The 18709-nt window shown below is 30.9% G+C and overlaps 3 protein-coding genes and 2 long non-coding RNA genes across 7 annotated transcripts; 3 read left to right on the top strand and 2 right to left on the bottom strand.

Moving 5' to 3' along the window:
- Nucleotides 1-37: 37 nt before the first annotated feature.
- On the bottom strand, nt 38-3734 carry LOC122636421 (flotillin-1). 2 transcript variants are annotated; one of them, XM_043827606.1, is made up of 11 exons: nt 3537-3734; nt 3144-3219; nt 2869-2959; nt 2456-2599; nt 2242-2361; nt 1981-1989; nt 1454-1669; nt 1170-1357; nt 887-1097; nt 649-813; nt 38-560 (listed from the first exon to the last, which is right to left on the bottom strand). In XM_043827606.1, the coding sequence occupies exons 1-11, from the start codon at nt 3586-3588 to the stop codon at nt 543-545; spliced, it is 1290 nt and encodes a 429-aa protein (XP_043683541.1). In that variant the 5' UTR covers nt 3589-3734; the 3' UTR covers nt 38-542. The 2 variants fall into 2 exon arrangements, with proteins under 2 accessions (XP_043683541.1, XP_043683542.1); XM_043827607.1 differs by lacking the exon at nt 1981-1989 and having other exon boundaries at nt 3537-3732.
- A 230-nt stretch (nt 3735-3964) lies between these two features.
- LOC122636429 lies at nt 3965-4895 on the top strand. 2 transcript variants are annotated; one of them, XR_006328944.1, is made up of 2 exons: nt 3965-4202; nt 4262-4895. It is a non-coding gene; the product is annotated as an uncharacterized LOC122636429 (long non-coding RNA). The 2 variants fall into 2 exon arrangements; XR_006328945.1 differs by having other exon boundaries at nt 3965-4206.
- A 3672-nt stretch (nt 4896-8567) lies between these two features.
- On the top strand, nt 8568-11405 carry LOC122636428 (protein singles bar). Its single transcript, XM_043827617.1, has 4 exons — nt 8568-9317; nt 9701-9883; nt 10172-10312; nt 10396-11405. Exons 1-4 carry the CDS (start codon nt 9165-9167, stop codon nt 10471-10473), a joined length of 555 nt encoding a protein of 184 aa, XP_043683552.1. The 5' UTR covers nt 8568-9164; the 3' UTR covers nt 10474-11405.
- Nucleotides 11406-12303: 898 nt separating this feature from the next.
- Nucleotides 12304-18635, top strand: LOC122636607. The gene is made up of 3 exons (XM_043828003.1): nt 12304-12630; nt 16745-16886; nt 16965-18635. The coding sequence occupies exons 1-3, from the start codon at nt 12576-12578 to the stop codon at nt 17122-17124; spliced, it is 357 nt and encodes a 118-aa protein (XP_043683938.1). The 5' UTR covers nt 12304-12575; the 3' UTR covers nt 17125-18635.
- On the bottom strand, nt 15705-16684 carry LOC122636608. Its single transcript, XR_006328995.1, has 2 exons — nt 16058-16684; nt 15705-15735 (listed from the first exon to the last, which is right to left on the bottom strand). It is a non-coding gene; the product is annotated as an uncharacterized LOC122636608 (long non-coding RNA).
- Nucleotides 18636-18709: the final 74 nt, after the last annotated feature.

Here is an 18709-nt window from a genome sequence, read left to right as displayed (position 1 = left end):
TTATCTATACGTAAATAAGTATTATAATTAATAGAGATTCCAATTATTATTCAACTGAAACTAACATCTATAAAGTCGATAGTAAATTTAAAAATTAATCAATACATGAAAACAGAACAGAAATATACAAAATAGCATATATTAAAATAATAATTTTCTACGATAACTTATTGCATGAGTTTTCAATAAATTGAAATATTGTGCGCTAATTATTATGGAATATACGTACATTAAATATTTGGTATATTAATTTCATTACATGGAATGAAAATTGTAATTAAAATTCGATATGTCAATTTTTTTTTTTGTTACTTTACATATTAAAATGTAAAAAATTGACAAAATTGGAAGTGTTAGTAATAATCATTGGTAACGAATATTTAAATCTTTAAATAATGAAAGTTTAAAGATTCAAACGTGCATAACTTCTCTTGTACAAGAGATAAATATATAAACGAAGTAATTATATATACTTCTTATAATTATATAAGAAAGTAATTCTTGGCACATTACTTTCAAATGCTGTCAATTATTTCATCTTTTTATGCTGCATGTACTGACTGGAAAATAAAATTTATAAATTTTTAATATATAGATATATAAAATATCATTTAATATAAAAATTCAATATTGTATTTAGGATAATACCTTTGTAATATCAACGCCTGTTAAATTCTTGACAAGATCGGGAACACGTGTAACGATGTTAAAAACTTCCTCTGTTAATTTTTCTGCACCAATTGTTCCATTACCACTAGATACCATCGTTATCTTTTTTGCTTGTGAAAGAGGAGCAGCTACCTCAGCAGCAACCTAATAAACGTACAAGTATATTAATATATATTATTTAACAAATAATAGCTTATAGAATGGAAGAAACAAATACTTTTGGAAGTGTGTCCAACATCATGTCTATCATAGCTGCACTCTTATATTCGTTCCACGCTGCTGCCTTCTTTGCCATTTGTTCTGCCTCCGCTTTAGCCTTTGCCTCAATAGCAAAAGCTTCTGCTTCTCCACGAATTTTAATAGCTTCCGCTTCTGCTTCAGCTTCCATCATAAGACGTAATTTGTTTGCTTCTGCCATTTTTTCCAATCTGTAAAAATATTTTGAATAATAGTACGTACAAGCCCATGTAGTATATACTTTTTAATTTAGATAAATTTACCTGTATTTTTCAGCATCAGCTGGACGTCTTACAGTAGCATCTAACTCTCTTTCGCGTCTCAGCATTTCCTGTTCCTGTACTGCTATTTCTTGTCCACGTTCTACTACTTTCACTTGCATTTGCTCTTCCATAATTCTTTGTTTTGTTTTAGCTGCTTGTAATTCAAATGCCATTTCAGCTTCAGCTTTCTAAACAACAATCAGTAATTTAATTATCAATAATAATGGCTGATACGAATTAGGATTTATTAGATGTTTAAGATATTTTAACATATATAATTTTACCTTTGTTTGTACTTCAACGTCATATGCAGCTTTTTTCAATTCAAAATCTCGTTGTGCTTTAGCAATTTCAGTATCATTCAAAAAACGAGCAGCCATACGCTGTTCCTCAGCAATTGCTTCTCTGATTTGCGCATCTCTGCGAGCCTCTGCTTCACCAATTCTCGCATCTCGTTTTACTTCAGCTGTTCTTGCCATACCAAGAGCTTTTAAGTATCCCTACAAATAATTAGATCGCTTTTAGTAATATATTAAAAGATGTTCTACATTTACAATAAAAGGCAGAGATAACGATATTAGCTTGGCTCTGATTAAGCCCCAATAATGTAAATGCATACATTAATTACAAGAGTTTAATCACAAAATAAGTTTGAGCATATGTGCACAGACAATTTGTGCATAATTAAAGCAAGCATTCTAAATACACCATAGATTGCATTTGTCTGATGTCTTAATATTTTGTGCTATTATCAGATGATATAGCCAAGTGCTTGTATTACAGATAGCAGATAAAACAAAATTGAACATACCTTTGCCCCCTGCAAGTAGCAAAACAAAAATTTATTCAATATTTGCAACATATAACGAAGTACTACATTAACTCTTATTTATAGCAATCACTAATAGATCATATAATATTTTTAAGGGGGACTTTGTTTTGTTTTTTTAGCATTGCGAAAAGTTTGAATGTATATTGTCGTTATGATTAAAATCTTTAATTTTATTAATTTCATAATTGTTTGTTAAATTTTTATACCTATTCAATATATTACAATTACAAATAAACTTACTTCTTCATCTCGAATATCCTTTAATGTATATGATACAACTGTAATGCCCATATTAACTAGATCACTGCTTGCGACTTCAAATACTTCTTTGCTAAATTTTTTTCTATCCTTATAAATTTCCTAAAAATAATTTAATATATATGTATATATATTTAAACTTGTTTTATATTTATTTTTATAAAATAATATTTAAAATTTCATTAATTTTACATACTTCTACGGTCATACTCCCCATTATTGCACGTTGATGACCTTCTAAAGTAACTAATGCTATATTATGAATTTCTTCTTCAGTTTTACCAAGAAATTGTTCACATGCAGTAGATAACATTTCTTCATTTTGTCCTTGTATTTTCACCTATTATATTATAAGCACTTTATAAATTTCACTGATACATAAACGAAAAAATAATATTAATTAACAATAATGCAATTGTTGTTCTAAATAATTTTTAAATAAATTATTTAATAAGTTTATCAATTGATTAAATTAGAAAAAATGATATACAGAATAAAATAAAGAATGTTCAAAATTGAATATAACTATAAAATTTTGAAGTAATTATTCATGATTATTATAAACAAATTTGTCCATAAACTTTTATTAAATTATTTATAGATAAATACCTGTGCAATTCCTGTAACAGATATTGGTACACCTTGTGATGTATAAACAGTAGGACTTTCAACTTGTAAAGTCATTGTATTTAAAGATATTCTGTAAAAGTAATATTATAAAAATATCATAACTATGTATATTTTTAGTTTTAGTTTGAAATGAAGGAACAATATTTAACTTATTCATAAGTAGCATGTCTTTTAATTTATATTCAATTACTTAAACGTAAAGGAAATGATGCATAACATTTGAAGTCTTAAATAATATAAAGTTAAATACATACTTTTGAACTTGCTGCACAAGAGGCCATACAAATACCCTGCCACCAGGAACTAGAAGTGGTTTGCTGTAGCAACATCCTAAAGACGAATAAATTAAATTATATATTTATCTGCATTTATATAACTTAATAATTAAAGAACGTATATTTACACAAACGTTGTTATATCATATTTCAATAAATTAAAAAATATAATTTAAAAGCATCTTAAGATAAACATTTATTAAATATAATTCAATTTTTTGGATCGAATATAATTCAATTCTACTTATTTAATTTGATCAATCGTTTCATAACGACAAATACGCTTTCAATCCTCTTAAAGCAAATTATTGATGAAACTCATAATAATGAAAACTTATTTAAATGACATAAATTTAATTTTCGTATCATTACCTGAAACAACTAAAGCTTCGTTTGGTCCACAAGTAACAAATCCATAACTCATGTTTGACACTGTGATTATGAGTTACTGTAACTTTAAAAAGAAGTAACTGAAAGTAATGGATATTATATATTGACGACTATACGCTCCTTTAGCTAATATACAGAATGGATGACGTCATACATGAAAATTGAAGTTTTACAGGACTTAGCCGAACAGTGATCAAAGAACGCTATCTAGTAGTAGATTTCAAAAGTTTTCTTATTTACAATATATTTATTATATTTTATAATAAAACAGGGATATGACAATTTTTGATCAGAGGAGAAATGATTTTCTTATTATTTGTTATATGATTCCTCATATTTAATTATGTTTATTTCTATAGCGCTTATATATATATATATATATATATATATATATATATATATATACACTGGAGATTGTTGATATAATGGGAACGAGAATCTATTGAAGGGTGTGGCGGGCAATTTTGAAGTGATGTCACTACACAAGCAATATAAATTAATACATAAATCAATATAAATCAAAATGCTCTATAATTTAATAACAAGAGGTTATATCTAAATTAGCATTATGGATGTATTTTATTTCATATTGGGCGAAGATAATAAAACGTTAGAATCAATTTCGTTAACGAGAGGATAAAAAAACTTGTATGTACGTATGTGTGCTTAATAGCATTCACACATTGATATTTTTCTTTATACGATAGAAATGAAGGTTATACGAAACGAGGAGAGGAGAAAGGGAACATGGCAAAGTATATAATGATACTCCGATCGTACACCATACTCCGAATGTATATACGTACGCATAAATATATCGGTGTGTTAGTAAACAAGGGCTTCTTCTGACGTCACGAAAAGCAATTGGAGCACGAGGAGAGTAAACGTGTTCACGTGGCTCTTGCGGACGATAAATACGTTTATATAAGCAGAAATGATCTGCCAGATGAACATTGTGGCGGAAATTCTCCGACCGCCTAATAAGACGTAATTTAAATTAAACCGATATCTATCTTTGAAAGGAGCTAACAATTTCTATTTCGCTGATTGAACGTTTCTGAGCTTAATATAGGCCCTACTATAAATATATAGGCCATGTATTTTGTCCCTCGGTCATATAACTTAATCATAAATACATTATTCTATTAATTGCTTAACAATATGTTTAATTGAAGTGAAGATCTATACGTATATAAGAATTTTCCGAATGCATGATTTAACTCTTTTAACTCGTATGTCACGCTGGAAGTGATTATGAAATTTTAAAATTAATCTGTTATAAAGTTCGTACGTCATCATCTGAGATAACAATAAATATTTATCATTTACTATTGTGGAATATTACTCGGAGTTATTTTTATTTGTCAGTTTAGTATTATTATATCAATACAACAAATAATTATTTGTTCGTTTCTCTTTCATACACCTAACCTAGATGTAGGTTACATTATTACATTGGGTACAACATTGGGAATAAAATTGAGTTCAAAGCATATATGTAATATTTCAGATTATTATTTCATCTTACGATATTTAAGTTTCGTCGTTTAGCTTATCGGTACTTTTCGGAATTACAGTCTCTGTTTTCTTTCAGATCTACGTTCCTTCTTCCCTCTCTTAGAAATAGAAGATACAGTGTAATAGCTGATTCTTTTTTAAATGAACATTTTATTTTCTTTTAATTTCTTTTAATCGATTTCTGACTACCGACCAACTATTATTTCTTGGTAGATATAATAAGTCATTTGTTTTTTATTGAAACAAAGAATTAAATATATCTTGTTCCTAATTTTCGTCAGTTTAGTTCAGCATTTAAGATAAATATACATTTTATCTTAGATGTCTGTATTTGGCAATATCATTAAATATATATTTAAATATATAACTATAATAAGATATTTATTTCATTCTCTCTTCCTCTTTTATCTATCTTACGTTATTTCTGAAGCTTATATTCATGTACCAAATGTTCTACATACTTTGTAACATATAGTAAGTAGATGATTATTTCGACTATTGAGGGAAACATGGTTTTTCAATTTGTTATCATTATAGTAATACTATTATTATCGTTATAGTGATATATTATTATTATTAATTTAATATTATTATTGTTATAGTAACAATAATAACATGTAAAACAAAAGCAATGCAAGTATTTATGTGGGTTGAAAACTACTATATATATATATATATATATATATATGTTCATTGTCCATTAAATATTTAGAATATGATGTTACTTTACATTTTAAGAAAAAGACAATTCTAAAATTTTTCATTTCTTTTTAATTCAATTACAATTTTTTACAAAACGTATTATTGTTTGAAATAATAATATAAAATAAAACAATAATTAAAGTTTTTTCTATATAACTTAACGTTATTTGAACATAAAGTAATCTTAAAACAGAAATAAAAAATTATAATGTAAGAACAAGGGAGTATGAAAACAAATGCAGATCAAAAGTATGTTAAATATTATGAATAATCTGTATCAAATAATTAATAAATATAGAAAAAAAAGACTGATAAATATAAAGGAAAATGGAAAGTATAGAGAAAATATATATGGAAAATGTTAAGTATAGAGAATGATAATATTTAATGTAATGGTAAAAAATATAATTATATAAACGTAGAAGTATAGGAATGGAAAGAATTAAAAAAATTAGATGTAATACAAGGGCGACTAAAATGGAGAGTATAAGTATAGAAACACTATAATAATACTTAAATTTGGAGAAAAGATGAAAAGTATAATGAACAAAACTAAAAGAGTGTAAAAAAAAATAGTTAGAAAAAAGAATAAAATTAAATAAGATAAAATAAGAATGAAAAAAATGATAATCGAAACTGATAGCTAATTATAAAAAAATAGAAGGTGTAGGAAAAACCAAAATATTTAATACGGAAAAGGAAAAAAAAAATGGAAAAATTTTAATGCTGGAATGAGTAGAATGCAGGTACTGAGAAGAGAAGGAAAATGCAAAAGAAAAAAAAAAGGATCATAGTAACATAAAAGAGAAATATGAAGAAAACAAAGAAAGCGGTAGATCAGAGATAGAATTAATAAATGAAATCAGAAAATTGAGTTAGATGCAAAAGATAAAAAAGAGAAAGACAATAATAAAGATTAGAAGTAAATACAAAGCAATTAGAAATTAGGAAGAGAAGATTATAACTAAATAAAAAATAAAATGTAAATAATGTTAATATTGGATTCATGTATCCTAAGAAGGAAACGATTATTTAAAAAAATAATAAAAAAAAAAAAAAAAAAAAAAAAAATGATATATACAAACTATATCAAACTATTGAAGATATCAAATATATAAATAGTTTTAAAACGTGATATATACGCTCATTTATGCTTCCAAAATCATGTTGTGGGGTTATACACGGCGACGAAATAATAAATATTCGGAATAACGTAAAATTCACAAACATATGGTATAAATATATGGTATAAACATATGGTAATAACACAAAAATATGGTATTTCCAATAATACATTAAGTATTCTTCTTTATTATGTACACTGTGTATAAGAAAAAACTAAACTATACGATCCAAAATCCGAAATGGAAGTAAAAAAAGTCGATTCTTTTCTTCCTCGATCATGAGCGTCTTTGTAGGATTACGTGAGTAAATTGAGCAACAGGATTGGTAGAGAGCACGTTGCATCTGATTAATTCAGTGTTGCCAACGTAGGGATATTAAAACGCTTACACAATTTCATTTGCTAAAGTTCGACAAAAAGTGAAACTTACTTGAAAATGTATTAAAGAAAATTTACGAAAACATTAGGAGCGTAGCTTTTACCGACTGTGAGTACCGTCGAATACGCTATTATCGGACAAACTGTACTAAATATCTATATGTATTATATGGTGCATTTATTGTATGTATACATCATACATGCATCATACATACATCATACATACATCATACATACATCATACATACATCATACATATATCATATATACATCATACATACATCATATATACATCATACATACATCATACATACATACATACATCATACATACATACATACATCATACATACATCATACATACATACATACATCATACATCATACATCATACATATATACATCATACATCATACACATCAGACACATACATACACACACACACATCAAATACTCAAATAAAAGTCAGAAAAAAGAAATATTTGATTGTAATTTAAGCTAAATGATTTATTTTACGAATTAAAAATCTTCAATGAAAAGATTTCGTAATAGATATATACGACGGTAGGTCTAGTAAATTTCTACCTTATCCAAAGATGTACATTTTAAATACAATCGATGAAAAAGATTGAAGTTCTTTTTTGATTTTATATGACACTTATTCTGATATGACTGTATCTGAAAAATACATTAATATAAGGAATAATCGGTATTTCTTATTTATCAAAATATTTCGAAATAATAATAAGATCTTTATATATATATATATATATATATCCATACACTGAATTACCTAGAGTATTAATATAATTAAATAAAGCAAGAAACAGAACTCCACAGTAGTAGCATTTCTCTCACGAAAATTAAACTTCTTCCTGGTGCCATTAGCAGGATGTACATCTGCACGTAGTCTCCATGTGAGAGTAGTTTTAATAAAGTTAGACAAAGAGAGAATGAGATACAACAATGCGAATGCATATGGTATTTCGCAAATGCATTGTGTATGCGCATATATCGTAAATCTCGAGGCATATTTGCATATACTTTGTCGGTAACAATTATTAATATTACACATTATCATAGCAATCATAGATATCGTTCATTATAGTACGTATAAAATCAATTCCTTTAAAAATAATTCAATCGCGTACAATCATCGAAAATCGTTAATTCCAGAATTAAAAAAAAAAAAAAAAAAAAACAAACAAAAAAGATATTAACAAAATATGCGTTTTCTAAGATTATCGATGATTTTTTATAAATTTCTTTTATGTCTCCTTTTTGAAGACTGCATAGTTAGTCGATTCTACATCCTGGCATCGTGGCACGTGCCAGAAATAGACGACGGTTTCCCGTGTTAAATACGACGCAGGGGGTGCAACGACATTCGAAGATTGTGAACGAACTCGTGAAACATCCTCAGTTCGTCCAAAGTATCTCGTAGTCACGGTTCTGCTCCCTTTTCGCAGGAAACTTTTATCCTTTAACTCGTATTATTCAAATAAAATTATCAAATTACAAAACAATCGCGATTCTTTTTGATACCAATGAAACCCGTGAAGATTGACAGAGATTGCTCGGGTAGTTTCGATCAAGAGGATCAATGAACTACGCTTATAATCTACCCTTTGATTACGTGAATTAATCGCTATTTAACCAATTAGAGGAGAATCAAATTCGCGAGGGTTATCGAATGAAAGCTGTAAGAGATTTTAAACGATTCCAATGTCCGCCGAGCAACACGTAAATAAATCGATCAATTAAATCGTTGGGAAGTAATTAAATCAGACAGCAATTCTTCCGGAAGTTATAAACAGAATCGATCGATCGAAAGAGAGGAAAGAAGAAGTTTTTACAGTACGTAATTTTACTTCAATTTCCAAGAAGGATCATGGGTAAAAACGCTACTGGACCGATAATCAGGATGTCATCTTCCGGAACTCACGGAGCCGGAGGTATCGAATGTTGCTGTTGTAGATGTTGCACCTGCATACACATCGAGTTTCTTAAAACTTCTCCGGGAATCGTAAAAGTCTGTGAAACGGTAAGCTACCATCGGAAACTTTATACGATTTGATTAATGACAAGAGAGTAAATCGATTTTTTCGACGTTCCTACGGTTAATTAAGGAAATCGTTCTTTTTCTTTTTTGTCTTATTTACATATATACGAAGTACTAAACAAGATATTGTGTCAATTTTAAGAATGATTAAGGAAATCTTTTTTAAAGGAAGACAACCGCTGCGACTGTTATCGTAAACTCGTTAACTCGTGTATAAATGGAAATCGGTTATCGTCAGTTAGTCTAGTCCAAGAGTCGACTTAACATACTTTGAAAAGGTTTCGAAAAAAATCGTTTGAAATCATATCGACGATGTCATGAAACTTAATTCAACGTCTAATTATTAGTATTTTCATTATTCGCAGGTAATTAGCGGAATCATTCAGAGTTTATTAGTCAATTATGGTCTAAGGTATAGCACGTCCATTGGATCTGCCTTTGAGGGATCTTTGACGACGTCTTCGGCCTGCTTTTTGATATCCACCGTTTTATTGGTCTGCTATGTAGTCTCAGAAAAATCTTACAGACTTATCCGTTCATCGCTTTTCGTATGTATTACATTATTTTTAATCGATTATTTTTAATCGACAAAAGGTCGTACGAGTACTCTTGTTAATATGTTTTTATAAAGAGATACTTTCTTTTCAAATAATAGAATGACACTGGAGGAATGTTCTTTTATATTTTTCCTTGGCTAAAAATAAAATATCATGAAGAGCTCGAGTTCGGATCGTCTCGAATTTTATTTCAACGTACTCGTATATATTTCAAACTGCATATCCATGTATTTAGCATTTTTCAAATTTATATGAAACGATTGTACTTACTTGTTGCAGGAAATGATGTTTAACGCATTGGCAAGCTTTTTGTACCTGAGTTCTGCCTCCTACCTCGCCTTTTCTACAAAGATATTTCTCTTACCTGAATATTATCTAAAGCCAGGATTTGATGTTTATCCAGCTATGACAGCAGCTTATGTGAGTGAACATCTTCTTCCTTTGTTCTTCTCATTTAATTCATATTTAATTGCAAGAGAAAATAATTCGTCTTTTATTTACAGATTCTAAGCGCAGTCGTTGGAATATTACACGGATTTGATTCATATTTTTCCTTTATTTATTATAAAACAGGCAGATAGATTTAAATGTCAATAGGCTTGAATTTGATAATACCACAGATCAGAACATTTCAATGCTGCACCTAAACGTATTGATTCGAACTCGTCCATAGACATTCTAGTTATAAATAACATCAAAACATTTAGGTGCTATTATTAAAATATCTCATTATGTATAAGTAGAGTATACGAAACGGGTCCTTTCGCCAGAGACGACTATTGAAAATGGTGATCGCTTAAAGAATCAGGAAAAATTTCACAATTCCGACGAATTTTCGTATCGTCTCGTCGGTGGAGGAGGGCCGGTTTCGTTGTCGCAGGAAATTGATCGTAAAGTGGTACGAACAGTTTATTTCAGAGCTATTGAAAGTGAAATAAATTGTTTAAGTGCTCGGCTCGGTGTCTCGAAGCGAGAGAAGGCAGGCGCGAACGTGCTGGCCTGTCTAGCTAGCCATCTAGACGTTCTCTTTGCTTATTCATTGCTCACGGCTCACGAAAACGGTGAAATTTCGCGCGCACGTGAAAGGAAAAGAGGGAATGAGGGAGACAGGTAGAGACAGAGACAGAGACAGAGACAGAAACAGAGAGAGAGAGAGAGAGAGAGAGAGAGAGAGAGAGAGAGAGAGAGAGAGAGAGAGAGAGTGTTAATTGTTCGTGAAAAAGAGACGGAGGACAAGTCGAGTGATCTTATTCTATTTCTCGAGTCAAACGTAAGATAAGCAGTTAATTAATTATCGCACAGATGGTACATAAAAATGCCTTTCCAATGAAGTTTCATCCCGATAAGATAAATTTCTAATGCGGAACAATAAAATGAGAATAATCTCAATGAAAGCTACTTACACAATTTGTTTCGCGCATGTTTATTCTAATAGCATTGGTACTAATAGTGTACCACTAATAGTGTACCATATGCCCGAACTTGATACAATAAAAGAGTATTACTTTGAATGAATTTTGTTAAATAATTTTCTCCCATCTTCTGGAAAGATCTTCTCGAAATATTCAAAATGATCTTATTAAATATATATTTTTATATTTTGTAGTTCATTACTATTACTTTACTGTTATCGAATATTTGCTTTTTATATAAAGACGACTTCGCGTACGCAGTGTTTGACGTCAATGTCTCCGACGTTATCATCAAGATCGGTTTATTTTGCCAATTTCATAGGAAGCAATTTGGGAATGTTTTAATGAATTTCGTTTGAAATTGTAAAGAAGAGGAAGTAGCAGCGACCACAATAATATTTTTCTTGAGACGCAGAAAAAAGAATATACTTCCGTGTACTTCGTGTAGATACGAGTACGATAAAAATATATTGACTCATATTCAAGTTTCAAGGAATTCAATCAAATGAATACGTGTCCCATCAATCACAAACGTGAAAAGGTAACTACGTAAATACTTCATTTCGTTCATTATTTTCGACGAGGACTGTACGAAAAGCGTGGCTGCAGGTCATTTCAATGCGTACCAGGTTATACCTGTGTCCTGGATGGTGAATGGGAGTTATACACGTCGATCCTCACGGACCTCACCGTGAGGTTTCTCCTTTCCTCTTTCTCTCTCTCTCTCTTTCTCATTTTCTCTTTTCTTTCTCTTGCTCTTCGTATCTTTCTCTCCCACTCTTGAGTCCTATTCTCTCTCTCTCTCTCTCTCTCTCTCTCTCTCTCTCTCTCTTTCATTTTCTCTTTTCTTCCTCTTACTCTTCGTATCTTTCTCTCCCACTCTTGAGTCCTATTCTCTCTCTCTCTCTTCCTCTTTCTCTTTCACCATTTCCCTCTCTCTCAATCTCCGTCTCCATCCTTCTTTTCTCTGGCTACCGTCTCCGTCCTTCCAGAGTAAGCTTCGACGAGAGGCATATCGTGTGCTAGTCAAGGCATGTGCTCGCCAGTTTACCTCAGGATCTCGAACCGGTCGCGACGCTACGTTCGGAAGATTCCAAATATTCGAGTTATACGAGTCGTACGAGGTCAAAGCTTGAGAAGCTAATCCTTAGCTAATAGATTCAAAATTTTCTATTATTTTTCTTATTCCTTCCTCTTATCCTTTTCACTTTTCTTATTAAATTTTTCTCGGAAAGAGTGAAGATTCCTTTGGAGGATTTGATTTTCAAAAAATGGGAACGCAAATGCGAAGCGTCGTCACCGGTGAACTTGCCACGTCCACCAAAGGTAAAGGTTCTTTTGTAATTGGAAAAGTTGATTTTCCAGATCAAACTTGTTGATTTCTCGGAAAGGAAATTACGAGGAATAGTTATGGAATTTCTTCTTACTACACGTGCATTATCGTGTCCAGTGATCGATGAGTCTTTCTTTCTTTTCAAATGTTTGTCTGTTTTTATGTTTTTGTTTTCTTTTGTAAAAGTCCAGCGTTATAATTCCCATCGGAATTATTTCGTTATATCGTGACTGTAAAACTTTACTACGCTGTTGTTACCGTCTTTCGATTCTTACGTTATTTCTCTTTTCAATTGTTTCACATTCTCGAAGATTTTACAAAAAGTAAGCGTAAATCATTCCGAGGCATTGATTTATTGGTTTTTTATATTATCTCGATTCAAACGCGCGATAATGAACGCGACTTTGAAACTAATCGACGAATATTAGATCTGCTCGTGAATTTTTAATATGAGGAATTTCGTGATGAAAGGTCAATAGAGTATTTGGATGTTACGTTTAAATTATTAAACAAGGTGTCGTGAAAAACTTCGACGAACAAAATCCGTACTTCTCGGCTGATTTCGGAGTTCCATTACGGAGAATGTTCTCTTGAAAATATAAAATCCTTCGATCTTGTGCCAAGATTGAAACATTTTTCTTTCTTTTTTTCTTTTCTTTTTTTTTTTTAATCTAGAAACGGGAGCAACGTACTCGAAGGCCTCAACTCAATAAAATATTTATTGTAAAGTGTTTGTTTGATCTTTGAAAGCGCTTAGTTTGCGATGGTCTTGTTACGTCGATGATTTCGAAGGTGCTTGCCAAATCAAATTGTCGAACGAGTAGAAGTATTTTCTTATTTATTTCGGTGAGAGCATATCGACAAAATATCGATCTTTATCGTATATAAGATTCACGAGAAATAATGCAGTCTTACGAAACGATGTACAACTGGATGCTTTCTCGAATATCGAATACAACTTCATTGCCACTTTCAGGAGAAACTGGAACGTGCGATTTTTCATAGAAAACTCGTTTTAGTTGTCCTTCATCGTATATCGTGAAATACATAGTTAAGTCCCGTTTTCATCGGACTTTTTGTCACGAAGCTGCACGAAAAGAATCAACAGGTGCCGAAGTTCTGAGTTCCGACCCAAGCGAATCTCCGATCATTTTTCGATATAGAATACTAAATTCCCACGGAAAGTCTTGTTGAAACGACAAAACAACAATACAATTCTGAATAATAATCGCTCCAATAATAATGAGAAGATAATGTCTATTTATTGTTTTTATTTTATTTCCTTGTGTACAAAATAATACAACTCTGTGTTATTTGCAATTTTCGGGCTGTTAAATATCCATTATTAAATCTTGATTTATCGTTTATCCAGGTAAATAAATTTAAACCACTTCAATAATAAAATTCTTACAAAATTCAAGATAGTTTCAGACGTCGTTAATTACTTTGTAAATTTCAATTCGAAATGGTTACGTTCGAAAGTGAAAAACGGTCCAAGGCATTGATCGCTAAACGATCTAACTCTTCTGGAAAAATATGCTCGAAGAGTTTAATTGAAAACGTCCAACCAACCTAACTTATAATGTGTGCTTTTCAGAAAAAAAATGTTAGCATTTAAGCGACGATCCTTAAAAGCTTGTCGAAGGAATAAACGTTTCTTATCAAACTTTACCAGACTTACTTTATAGACTCGTTCTTTTTTTTCTGTTTTGCGTTTGGAAGAACGAGAATATAAATGGTTGCTATCATAAAAATACGAATGATGCGAAGTTATTTTTATTGAATAATAAAAAGAGCTCGATGATGCGATAAATCTATCACGGAGGGTCCTAAAACTCTTTCATTTCGTTTCTAAACATCATTATTGGAAAAAAATATCTACAAAATAAATGTATAAAGAAAAAACAGCAACAATGCATTTATAAAAGTTGTTAGAAGCTAATAAGTGTAAATAATCAATGAAAAAAAAAAAAGAAAAAAAAAAGAAGAAAGAAAGGTCATTGATTAAAATTTCAAAAGAAAAAAAATTGTCCCGTTGTTTTACGATGATTATTTAATTTATTCATATTAGAAAGTAAATTATTGAATGCGAGATTCCAGTAACCTTTTGCTGTGAGCGTGAGTGGAAAACGCCTGTCGTGTCGAATTGCGATTATCTTGGCCTATCAGAATGAGGGGAAATATTTCTCTAGGGGATAGGCTCCTTTCGGACCTCATAAACATTACTATAGAGATAGAGTCGTATATTATCCTCTGCTTTCCTTCTTTCTCTTTTTCTTTTTTCTTTTTTTTTTTTTTTTGGATTTTCGTTAAGACCGTTGACGTACGCTACGACCGTAGATATTCGTATTTCACGAGTGAAAACTTGTCGAAATCATTCCCCGTAAGATTTTAATAAATGGATAAAAACTACATTTGTACATACATAAATTAAAAAGAATATCGATTCACAAAGTTCGTACATTAAAGAAACTTTCGTTATCTTCGACAAATGGCCATTATCGGCGATTAGAGTGTTTGGTTTATCGTAAACTATAATATTTAGTTTTTAGATAAACCTAATAAAAATTAGTAAGAACGATGTAAGAAATATCATTTTTCCAAGTCCATTCATCTAGTTTAATGCACGCGGTCTTACGATCCTTGAAAGTTCGTGCCGGTCGTTCGATTCTGCTATTGTATGAGCATTTTATTGATAATGGTATATGTTACATGGTTATACACGAACAGGCAACTCGCTGTCTCGTTATTCGAAAAATGCAGAACGGCCTTAGCCGTCAGGAATAACTTTCACACTAGCAGGTACCGACTGGTATCGCGGTGTACGCTCGTTTTCCTTTTCCTTGCATGAATGTGGATGTGCGTCTACACGTGCGTGTATCTACGTAAATACTTATGTACGTTACACAGATACGTACATACATGTATGCGAAGATGCGGACGAGTAGGTATAGCGAACTCTGGCAAGTAACGTAATCGCAGGTGTATGGTTGTACAATGTGAAGGAGAAAGAGACGTTAGATCGTTAACGCTCCTAGAATTACGTTCGTCCATTATTTTTCTTTTACTTTTTCTCCCATGATGACAAAGATAAAAATCTAGAAATTAAAAGGAGAGAAATTTATAACATATGTATCGAGAAGCTGCTATATAAATTCTACTACGGTGTGCCTGACCCGCCCAACTAGAAATAGTTCTTGTGAAATTTTAGATGGCACTTTCCGCTTTTCACTTTGGCACCTATACGTCATCCTGATGGTCTACGTGCGGTTCGGCACAACGAGCCATCTAAAAGCTCAAACTTCGACGTCGTTGCTGTTTATCTTAAAAGGGCCTCTGACGTTCAAAGTGACGTCAATCGGAACGTCAAAGTCTAATTCTTTCGTCTGCATTTTTAGTATGAATGCTCAGGTTACTTACCTTTGCTTTTGCGAAAGTGACGTAACGCGATCTCCATGCGCGAATATTAGAATGCCGATCGTCGATGATCTGCCTCTAAGATTTCTTCGACATGCTCGTGAAAGAATGTTTATTTAGTATTTATTGACCGTCAACATTCTATTAAACTAAATACAGATCTAATTCGACTAAACAATGACGCATCCTAAAATAATCTTATCATCGAGTTCCATTTCCATCGTTGCGTTAGAAACCAGAGGTTATCTTTGAGCACGTAGTAGACAAATTATATGTATACTTCAGCGAAGTTTCAAATTCTAGCTTGTTTATACCATGTAATGTATTAATTACATAGGTACCTACGTAACGATGAAATGTCATACGGATATACATGACTTTTCCTTGTTGGAAATTTGATTTGGAAAACCAATCAGCGTTCCCGCGGGATTAGAATGCAATTAGTTTTTTTTTTTATTTATTGGATCATACGTTTTTTAGACTGGCAATAAAACTGTTGTATAATCAAACGTTCTTAGTGTACATTTTCTATCTCGCAGCTCGAATGTTCGATTTTATTTAATTTCATTTAATGATTTTGCTATTTTAATTAGTGATGTATATACACATGTACATATATGTTCATATATATATATATATATATATATATATATATATATATATAAATAATTGTATTATATACGTTTTCAGATATATCTTGGTCGACCACGGAAACACCTCTCACACCGGAAGAGGAGGATGCGATCGTAACTTTGGTTGTCGTAGTAATTGGTGTAATCGTCACTATTGTTATTTTATTTTCAATGGGAATTTTTATCGATTGTAAACATCAGTAAGTAACTCTTCCTTTTCTTCTATTTCTTCTGAAAATCGTTGTAATTTTATATAAAAATAAACGACGTTATTACAGGAAAAAGGAAACATTCAAGAAGAGAAAACCGAGACTAAAAATGCCACAGATTGCGCGTGTTCGAAGAACACAACCTGATGACGTTAAGTCCTTTGCCTCTGATATGTGTCCGAACGATATAACCGATTCAGCGTTTTCAACGAGAGATGCCATAGTTTGATTTTTTGCGATTAAACGATTCTCTTTTCGTGTTGACTAATATAAGTGCACGAGTTTCGCTCGAAACAGTCGAACGTACTGAAACAATTAATGAGTTTCTTCTACGAACTTACGAGAAAATTTCACAAACAACGTTTATAGGATATTGTATATCTACTACTACTACTACTACTACTACTACTACTACTACGAAGTCGAACGACATAGTGTTTTATCGCTGTGATTTATGCAATCTTCTCTTACGTAACTCTTCTTTATCGTGCTTTTTTTTTCATTGAAAAGCAAGAAAAAGTAGGTACCGATTTGTTAAAACTAACGAACTATCGATCATTGATCGATGGATGTCTTTCGTCAGTTGTTCTATACGGTTCTATACGCTGGGTTACGTCTCGATTATCGATTTTCAGATATAAATTGAATGGAGAATACACATTCAACAAGTTTAGAACTATCGTAACCAACGACCGCCTTACCGAAAAGGTTAAACAAATAGAGAAAGTATATTGTTGAAAATATTTGATACATGTCTCTCAACAAGCTATCATTAATATTTCTCTAGAAATGTTCTAACTTTTATATATATATTTATATTTATATATATAAAAGAAAACTAATTATTACCAATGAAAATCTTCTCTCTTACGATCTTTGATAAATGACCATGACTTCGTAAGAAGGGGTCTTGGCCTTGCGTTCGCTTGCTCCATTTCACATCGGAGATACCGAAGTGAAGCAAGAAAAAAAATTTGGTCGTGACCTTGTTTAATCTGAATCGGAAAAGACATATGTGTGTATGAGATATAGAGAGAAAGAGAGAGAGATAGAGAGAGAGAGAGAGAGAGAGAGAGAGAGAGAGAGAGAGAAAGAGAGAGAGTGAGAGATAGAGAGATAGATATGAAATGCTGCGCGTGTTGTTTGACTACTTAAACTTACGAATCACGTATGGTGGATTACGAGAATGCGTGACTGTATCTATTTATGATTGTCTCTATACTTGAAGAAATGTTCTTGTGTGCCTTGTGATTATTATAATTATTAATTGTTGTAGTCATGTTGGTAAGCTCTCGAATTACACTTTAGTATTATTTACGCGTAAATTTTATTTTATATAAGTAATCAAAGAAATTTTGCAATTGTTTTAAAACATAGCGGGTTTTTAACGTAATAAGTAATAAAAGACGGTTAACGTCGCAAATTTTATTGCATCGATGACGATATCGATAGATAAAGCACGATACATAAAATCTGTCCTTTTAAACGACAACAAACCCTACATGTTTAATTGTTAAAGCGATAGATGTTCTTCGTGTGAACATTTTTTTTTTTTTTTTTATAATAATCTTATGCCAAAAGTATTTGTAAATTATTGTGCATTATCTTTACCTATTATAGATTAATGCCTATTTATATATGATATGTGTATATATATATAAATATACACTTATATATATATATATACTTATATAAGTATATATAATATATAAGTATATATATATATATATTTATATATATGTGTCCGTATATACATATATATTTAAATGTGCGAACAGTGTACATAAGTATTATCATTATTATTAAAGAAAGCG

This window comes from Vespula pensylvanica, chromosome 22 (assembly GCF_014466175.1).
Source record: "Vespula pensylvanica isolate Volc-1 chromosome 22, ASM1446617v1, whole genome shotgun sequence".
NCBI classification, from domain to species: Eukaryota; Metazoa; Arthropoda; class Insecta; order Hymenoptera; family Vespidae; genus Vespula; species Vespula pensylvanica.
Note: the sequence above shows the minus strand (reverse complement) of the source record. Positions and strands in the feature narration are given on the sequence as shown.

Bases quoted from the DNA above. Each gene is read 5' to 3' on its own strand.
- LOC122636421 (XM_043827606.1), bottom strand. From the start codon at position 3,588: ATGAGTTATGGATTTGTTACTTGTGGACCAAACGAAGCTTTAGTTGTT. The intron at 3,220-3,536 runs GTAATGATACGA...ATTCGTCTTTAG, and splicing joins CGAAGCTTTAGTTGTTTCAG to GATGTTGCTACAGCAAACCA. The intron at 2,960-3,143 runs GTATGTATTTAA...TTACTTTTACAG, and splicing joins CTTGTGCAGCAAGTTCAAAA to AATATCTTTAAATACAATGA.
- LOC122636428 (XM_043827617.1), top strand. From the start codon at position 9,165: ATGGGTAAAAACGCTACTGGACCGATAATCAGGATGTCATCTTCCGGA. The intron at 9,884-10,171 runs GTATGTATTACA...TACTTGTTGCAG, and splicing joins TTATCCGTTCATCGCTTTTC to GAAATGATGTTTAACGCATT. The intron at 10,313-10,395 runs GTGAGTGAACAT...TTTTATTTACAG, and splicing joins CAGCTATGACAGCAGCTTAT to ATTCTAAGCGCAGTCGTTGG.
- LOC122636607 (XM_043828003.1), top strand. From the start codon at position 12,576: ATGGGAACGCAAATGCGAAGCGTCGTCACCGGTGAACTTGCCACGTCC. The intron at 12,631-16,744 runs GTAAAGGTTCTT...ATACGTTTTCAG, and splicing joins ACTTGCCACGTCCACCAAAG to ATATATCTTGGTCGACCACG. The intron at 16,887-16,964 runs GTAAGTAACTCT...ACGTTATTACAG, and splicing joins TTTATCGATTGTAAACATCA to GAAAAAGGAAACATTCAAGA.